Source organism: Arachis hypogaea, chromosome 6, assembly GCF_003086295.3.
Source record: "Arachis hypogaea cultivar Tifrunner chromosome 6, arahy.Tifrunner.gnm2.J5K5, whole genome shotgun sequence".
Classification (NCBI taxonomy): Eukaryota; Viridiplantae; Streptophyta; class Magnoliopsida; order Fabales; family Fabaceae; genus Arachis; species Arachis hypogaea.
The window spans coordinates 34,211,984-34,220,717 of NC_092041.1; the positions used below are offsets into that span (position 1 = coordinate 34,211,984).

The following is an 8,734-nucleotide window of genomic DNA, read 5'->3' on the forward strand; positions in this document are numbered from 1 at the left end:
TTATTTTATTATAAAAAAATCCGATCAGTTTTATAATCTCTTATCAATTTGCCAAACACTTCTCCAACCACTTTCAACTTTTGGCACAACATCAAAATTACAGCATAAAACATCCTTCAGCAAATATACTAAAAAAAACAATACTAAAAAAAACCAGGGGCGGAGCTAGAAAAAATATTAGAGGGGGCCAAAAATATTTACACACTAAAAAAAGACTAAAATAAAATTTTAAGGGGGGGCTAAACTAAAATTTATATATAATTTACATGTAAAAAATTAAAATTAGGGGGGCGATTGTCCCCCTTTTTATGTATGTAGCTTCGCCCCTGAAAAAAACCAAAAATATTATATACGACGAACTTTGTTTGTTTATTTTTAATTATGGTAATATAACAAAACAGAAATTCTGTCTTTATGTAACTGTGCAAAAAAAAATACAATTTACAAATTCAAATATTTGCTAATAGTTCAATATATATAAAATATAGATTGTCAAATCAATTTTTATTATAATTATTATTATAAAATTTATTATGATATAATTTTTGTTTTAAGAGTTATATAAATTATTTTATAATAAATTATAAAATAAAAATTTATCTATTATTTTTAATTATTCAAAAAATTATGTAAAAAAATTTATAATATTAATTTTCATGCATCGAGACGTATCTAAATCTAGTTATTATAAGTGAGAAAAAAAGAAGAACAAATCTTAAGCCCACTACTGGCCCTTCTTTATAATATATAAAAATAGCCAACAATGAGAAAGAAAAGAAGTCAACGTAAAGAAGCAGTGAGATTTTGAGGCATAAACTGCCGAAAGATACCCGTTATTATCTGATTTGAGCAATCACACACACACACGGTAAGTGGTAACCTTCATCAAAATAATTCCACTTACGAAAGGTGTTATATACTATTATTTTTCTTCATGCTTATCTTTGAATAAGATATGGGGCAAATGACACGATTAAACCAAATAGAGAATAAAATTATTTAATTTTACTAAATTTAGAAACGTTATTTAGACCACTCAAAAGCATATTTTTATATAATTCGAATGATGAGTTTAATTCGAATTAAGAAAACTAATAGTAATTTGAATTAGATAAAGTCAAATTAGTAGATGTTCTTGTAATTCGAATTAGTCCAATTCCAATTATGCATGGATGTAAGCCTTACGTAGTTTGAATCAGAGTGATTCAAATTATACATGCAGAGAGAGCCTTAGTAATTTAAATGAGTCTGTTTCGATTTATGTCTGTATAATTCGAAATTGACTGCTTCGAATTAGCAAGCACCTAACGTGTATAAATATGGTGTGAATGTGAATTCCTCCCATTAGAGTGAAACACAATGGCTAGTGAGGAGAGTTTTTTAGTGTTGGTGCATTATAAAAGGTCAATTAAGAAAAAAATACGTTTTGGTATTAAGTTTACGGATTAGGATCCCCTCAGTATTTTTCTGAAACCTACAATGAGTTTCGTTGACTTCTTGAATTCTATAATACATAAATTGGAGTTGTAAGGCATGAAACGGGTTGAGAAGTTATTCTATCGCATTCCAATCTCAATTCTGCGAGATGATGCGAAATATGATTCGTTTGTCATAAGGAGTGATGAGGATTTGGAGGTTCTATTCCATTGCCGTCGGCAGTTTTCCGAGGTCAGGACACTTGAGCTGTTGGCGAAGTTTGTAGATGTGGTCTCTAACTCAGGTGGTTCGAACCGGAATACCCAAACTCCAGCAATAGCAGCCTGTTCTAGTTCGAGACCTGTTGATGCATATTCATCTGTGCCTGTTATTGCACCTCAGGAAATGGTGGTTGCCTCCTCGTCCTTCGCAGTTGATCTCAATCGCAGTGGTGACGGAGAAATTGGTATTATTGATAGGACACCAGTTTCATTACAGCGTGGGATGCCGGATGGTATAGACGATGTGTTGTCGGATGGTGATGATGCTAATGATGTAGAGTCGAACATCATTGCCGCTGTGATGACATAGCAGCGAGTAATCCAGCTGGGGTTGATGGAGCATCCAGTTCAGGGAGTTAGCAGTACCCTCCGCACTTTTCATCTTTGGACTTGGATGCCATTAGATAGGAGGGGGTTCCTGGCGAACCTATTGGATTTGGTTCCATAGATACTCAGGGTACCAGAGGTCTATTAGAGTTTCAGATTGGTAAGCAGTTTTAGGACAAAAAGGAGGCCGTGTTAAGCGTGAAGACATATAGCATCTGATGCGGGGTACAATACAAAGTGGTAGAGTCTGATTATCGCAAGTACCATGAAAAGTGTACTGAATTTGGCAATGGGTGCACAGGGTTGATTAGGATTAGTCTCCACCAGCGCAAAGGCGTTTGGGAGGTAAACGGTATAATGGACCTCATACTTGTGAATAGAATAAAATAATAGCATACCACGACACTAATGCCTAATAATTGTGACAATTAAAGCATTTGAATATAATAGTAGCTCGAGGCCAAAGGCCAGCCGAATGTATCATATCCAGTGAGTCTGAATCCAAGAAACCGCCAGAAAATCCATGACTGAAGCAGCTGTAACGGTCCTGCTAACTTCACCACGTGTCTGTTTGCCATGCAGCACATGCATCGGTATAACCACGAAAGAGCAGCTGATCCTTAGCTGTATCCACCCATGTCCTCAAGCCTAGCTACGTATGCCAGCCACCTAATGTGAATGCGAGTACCAGACTTATCACCAAATAGTTGTGTCCCTAACAGCTTTATGATATAGACCCAGGCATACCTCCTAACAGTGGGCGCATCAGCTCCATCAGGAAGCTCTCCAAATGTCTCCTGGAATCAGCTGCAGTTCACAGGAGGCAATATACCCAGCAGCTCCTCGAACTATGCCCAAGCCGGGCGACCACCCTCAATGTACGTTTGAAAATTTATTAGGCAACCACTAACATAATGTCCATTAATCGGCAGCCCTAACTGGTATGCCACGTCCTGTAGTGTAATCGTGCACTTCTCGAACGGCATATAAAACGTGTGCATCTCTGGACGCCAGTGCTCCATGAATGGACTAACCAGGGGCTCATCCAGCCTAAGCCAGCTCTCGTTCAGTCTTACAAGATGGTATAAACCGGCCATCTGCAAGTACGGAACGTACCTCTCGTCCAAGCGCATATCCTACTGCTGTCGCATGCTCGTAATATATCGGTGGGGCTGCATAAAGAATATATCAGATTGTCTCTCAGCTAGGAACATATTTATACAACATCATTCACTAATTCATATCTTAATCCAAAAAATACAACTTGTACTCTACCAAATCATGTTACGAGTTAAGATGGAAAATAAAATCAGCATATACATCAAATTAGGCCTAATAAGAAAATATTTTTAAAATATTTTCTTAAAAATAGTATAATATTAATACTGATAAATTTACTTCAATAATTACTATTCATGTTAACAAAAAAGTTCTTACTCTAGTTTTACCCTCCGTTATCTTTACCATGCATACTTTTCTATTTATTTGTAATCACTAATAAACCACTAATATAACTACTAATATAAGCACTTATATAACAACTCTATCTAACTTAACAACGGTAAATAATGATTACCATTACAATAAATAAAAGGCAAAAATATAAAAATAACACATTAAATTCTATTTTAAAAGAAAAAGTTCACACTAACCTCATCGTTAATGATACCAGCTATATGGTCGACCCCATCCAAATGATAAAGTCGGTCCGAATTATCCCCCATCAGCTGAATATTCTATTGAACACTTTGTTGGAGTTTTAGAAAAAGAGTTTTCTCTGGCATTTGGTGGGACAAGAGTTTGAGATTATAGTTCGAATGAGTTTAATTCGAATTCTATTTATAGAGAAAGGCTTTGTAATTCGAATGGCTGCAATTCGAATTACCATGGGTAGCCTAAACCGTGTATAATTTGAAACAGCTTGTTTCGAATTATTATGTACACTAAAAAGTGGGCTAGTTCGAATTAGGCTACTTCGAACTAGTAGAGACTCGTGTGTGTAGTTCGTATCATTGTGATTCGAATTACCATTATAAAAAGCATGCATGTATAATTTGAATTGGATCAATTCGATTTAATGTGGTCACATATAATTTGAATTTAACTGATTCGAATTAATATTGGTTTGTGTAATTTGTCTTAAAATTTGTCTAAATTATTAAAAAAATTCTACGGTACTGACACAAGAAAAAAATATGCTATAAGAATCATACGTGTTTTGTTTGAAAAGTAACGTCTAATTCTTCTTTTATTGTTTCTGTCACAATTTTTTAATTGATTTTCTGTTCCTGTTCCCCTTTTCTTATGTGAGGATTTTTTTTATCAGGACCTATGTGGGATTAAAGGAAGATAATTATAAGGTTAATTAACTTAGCTATTTGCATTGAACGCTTCAAGAATTAGCTTGAAGAATTCGGTCTTTTTATTATAACTTTGTATAAGTTTTTGGTTTGGACTTTGGACTATTTTTTTGTAGGTTTTTATTTAATTAAAATTCTTAGTAATTGTATTCACATTTATTTTTAATATTTTAATTTATCATAACAACATTTATTTAGCTTTTTATTCTAAGAAAATAAACTGTATTACACCAGCATTATTGAAAAACTTTTTTTTAAGAGTTTTTTTTTTCATTTTTTATCCATGCAGGAAATACTAATAGGTTTTTTTCGTAGTTAATTGGATATCAAGTTATAATTTTTATTTGGGACTTTTACTCACTTGGTAAATATATTATATTATTTTTTATACCTTTTAATTTTCACAAGCTAACAAAATTTTAGAGATTACCCCAACTATAACCGCGATTATTAATCCATTCTTATTTCAATATTCATATTTTTAAACTATCAATACAATCATAAAAAATATATATTGTTTTCTTCTATTAGTCATAAATGATAATCATAAAAAATAGTATTTTGTTTTCTTCTCTTCATAAACAATTTTTCTTTTAAGATAAATAATAATTTTCTCTAATAATTCTTAACAAATTTTTGTTTCGAATAATTCAGTATGTGTAAGATAAATATCCTCCGTTTAGCTATTGTTTTAAAAATCATAATTTGATGTAATGTATTTTTGTCCAAAATGTTCCTAAACATATAGTGTGAATCTTATTCCGTAACTTTACACTTATTTTTAATATTAATGATTAAATAATTTAAAGAAACTAAATATATTACGATAATAATAAATGTGTTTTATATTATTTATTTTACCATTACAATTAATACACCATATAAATTTATTGTTGGTGTAATACGTTTTATTTTCTTGAAATAAAGCTAAACAAATATTGTTGTGATAAGTTAAAATATTAAAAATAAATAAAATGTGTGATTCCAATTTAGTTAGATAGAAGCCTATATAAAAGAAAATATAAAATTGTACAGAATGTTTCTGATACGATATAGTAGGAGGATCGGGAACCCGCGGGACGAGTCAGATGTTGGGTTTGTCCAGATGGAGAGGAGGGGAGGTACCTGCAAAGACACTCCGACGCTCAAGTCAGGATGGATCTAAGAGGTATAAGGTGTGAGGAATGAATGATTACCTGGAGGGATCTGGGTCCTCTTATTTATAGGTGATGGTGAATATCTTATCTTTATCTTATCTGGCTAAGATAAGAGGGGCGTTTAAATTCAAAAGTTGGTTAGGAGCTCTAGAGAGCCGGTGTGGGGCTTTCTAGAGAGATGAAAGCGGGTTGACCCGGTAAGCCGGGTTCGGGTTCGGACATGGGTCCGGGATCCGTGGGCCGGATCCGTAACAGTTGCCCCCGTAGCGATGGAGCGAATGACTTCAGTGTGTCGCTAAGAGTTCGAGGCGTTCCTCTACGTCTTTGGCGCTGGTCGGGTGCTCGTTTAGTGATGAGATCGGCTCCTCGATTTTGTTTAGGTAAAGGATTTCGTTCTGACCGTATCTTTGGTCTTTGACGTGACCTTGCCATGCCTGTTGCGCCTGTTGCGTTCTTCGAGGCGTAATTGATTAGTTTACTTTTCCGAGGGGGCATTTAGGGTGGGGGGTTTTCCCTCTTTTGCCCCCGTGAGTTTATTCATTGTGCCCAGGGTTATTTGTGTCTTTTTGCTTTTTGAAACCGTTTTGGTTTTTATTCCCTCGTCCGTTTCTTTTCAAAAAGGGAACTCTTCATTTTCTAAAAAACTCCTTGGTGATTTTTGCTTCCTGGTGTTGCTCTGCTTTGCCTCATTTCCTATTTTCCTTTGAGTTTTTCTTCTGAATTTACCAGGTTGGTATATTCTGTTTTTGCTTTTTCTTTCGTATGCTTGTCTGTGTGTGCTTTTTTCTGTTCTTGCCATGCTTTGTTTTATCTGCTTCCTTTTTGTTTTGCTGTGTAAAGTATTTCTGTCGAGTTTGGGGAAGGGGCTGAGCACCGCCGTTTCCTACTTTGACTGTAGTGGTGTTTAGGTTTTTGTTTTTTAATACTGTGTGGAGTTGGTAGGCTGATGGTGGTGCTCCTCCCTTGTTTTAGGTATGCAGCGTCGGCGAAATGAGAGTGTGGGTGCCCCGGTAGCCCCTTCCAGGGGCGTCCCCAATCGCTACGGTTGGGTGACCAGTGATGTATGGGGCGTTCCGTCGCGGATGACGGAGGATGATCTCTAACGGCTCCGCGATCAGGGGGCGATTTGTGGCGGTGGTGAAGAGGAGGGGCGATACGAGCTCGTCCTTCCTGATGCCAACGAGCGCCTTTGCTACTTGAACCTCCGTTCACCCACCGTGCCGGACTGTATGTGGGTTTATGAGTCCATGTTTACTCGGCTCGGTGTGCGGTTCCCGTTCTCGCCTTTTGTTCAGGGTTTGCTTAGCCGGTGTTCCATGGCACCGTCTCAGCTTCATCCGAACAGCTGGGCGGCTGTTCGGTGTTTTGAGTTGGTGTGCCAGTACCTCGAGCTCCCGGCTTCAGTTCCCGTTTTCCTCTTTCTTTTCTTGTGCACTCTTCCAACTAAGGAGGGTAAGCACAAGAAAGGATATATGTCTTTTCGTGCTCAGCCCCATCGCCGGATCTTCGGGTTGTTTGAAGATTCGTTTCATGGGTTTAAATGGGAGTATTTTAAGGTGCGCCCCGTTCGGGGGCACCACCCGTTTTGGCTTACTTTGGAGGGCGAGTGCCAGTTTCCGACCTATTGGAATTTTGGTGCCGGGCCGTCGGTTTTAACTAAGGTCTCCTATGATGATTTGTCTCGAGAGGATAAGGATGTTGCCAAAGTTTTGTGGCACTTGTTTGGTGAACGCCCGTTAAATCCTCGAGACGTTATGGGGGATCCTGAGGCGTGTCGGACATATATTGGTGTGTTTCGTTTCCTTTTTTTTTTATAACTCTTTTCTTGTTTCTTCTTTTTAGTTGAGATGGCTGGTGGGCTGACTACATTGGCGAGGTTGAAGGCAGCGTTGGCTTGGGAGGAGGGGTCGTCGTCTCCTTCTCCGGCTCCTACTCCGGCCGCAGATTCTCAGGCTGTTCCTCAGGAGGTGGTTTCCTCGGGGGTGCACACTGGCGTTGAAGCTCCTCCCGGATCGCCGGAAGTCGTTGTGCTGGCGGCTACCGAGGCTTCTCGGAAGAGGAGTAGGACGGAGGAGCCGGGTAGTGAAACTTTTGAAGAGGAGGGCTTGGTCCCTAGTGTGATGCACCGGCGTTTTGATGCTACGGGTTTCATTGATCAGCACTTAATGCCTGGAACGGAGTCATTTTTTGATGGTTGTGACGTCTCGTTTCAGGCTGAGTCGGTTTATCGTGCTCTTCTTCGTTCTGCCGCGGTTGTTCGGAAGGCCGAGCCTGTGATGGCCCAAGTGGGTTTGTTGGAAAAGAAACTTCGTCAGGCCCAAACCGATGTGAGCAAGTTGAAGGAAGAGCTTGAGACTGCAAAGACTGCAAAGGAGAAGGCGGAGAAGTCGTCGGAGGATGCCGGGGCGGAGATACTCCGTCTTGCCGGTGTTGAGACTTCGCTTCTTTCTCAACTGGCTGAAGAGCGGAAACGTTCTTCAGATGCGAGTTCTCAAGCTGCCTTGCTTCTTGCCGAGTCGGAAACTCTGAAGGCTGAGGTCGAAGCCCTGAAGAAGGAGAAAGCGGCTTTGTTGGCTGATGCTGGGATGCCGTTGCTGCTACCGAGGAGACGATGAAGGCGCAATTTTTGGTGTTGGCTCCCGGTGTGGATGTGTCTGTAACGGGAGCATTCAAGACCGTCCGTGATGGGCGGATTGTTGATATTTGAATAGTTTCTTTTGTATTTAGTTTTAAACTTTTGTTTGTTTCTGAATGTTTGGATTGGCCAAGGGCCGTGACATTTATTTTTTTTTTTTTGGGGACCGTTTAATGGTATTTTCGGCTGTCCGGGCCTTTTGTATGATCCGTTTGTGGTTTTAATTTGGCCGTTCGGGCCTTTCTGCAATTTTGTTTTATCGTGACCGTTCGTTTGGTCGTTTTTTCGGATATCCGTGTGTTTGGTCCGGAGGGTGATCAGTCCTCCAGCGATGGCCGTGTCTTCGTTCCGTGCTTTTGAGGAACAGTAGTGGCTTGTAATGGGGATGAGGTGAAAATAACTTGTAAAAAAAAAGTTTATTTAAATGGTTGGGCCTCGTTAAAACCCTTCGTGAGGGAAAGAGTACCCGAGTTTCTAAAAGATAAAATAAAAGAGAAACGGAAAATAAAAGGAGAACGGAAAAACAAATGGTTCCTTAAAGAACAGGGGGAGACTTAT

The 8,734-nt window shown here is 38.7% G+C and overlaps 1 protein-coding gene across 1 annotated transcript; it reads right to left on the minus strand.

Annotated features, from left to right (window-relative positions):
• Positions 1 to 2,504: 2,504 nt before the first annotated feature.
• On the minus strand, positions 2,505 to 3,157 carry LOC112805501 (protein MAIN-LIKE 2-like). The gene is made up of 3 exons (XM_025847877.1): positions 2,936 to 3,157; positions 2,681 to 2,821; positions 2,505 to 2,591 (listed from the first exon to the last, which is right to left on the minus strand). The coding sequence occupies exons 1-3, from the start codon at positions 3,155 to 3,157 to the stop codon at positions 2,505 to 2,507; spliced, it is 450 nt and encodes a 149-aa protein (XP_025703662.1).
• Between the last annotated feature and the right edge of the window lie 5,577 nt (positions 3,158 to 8,734).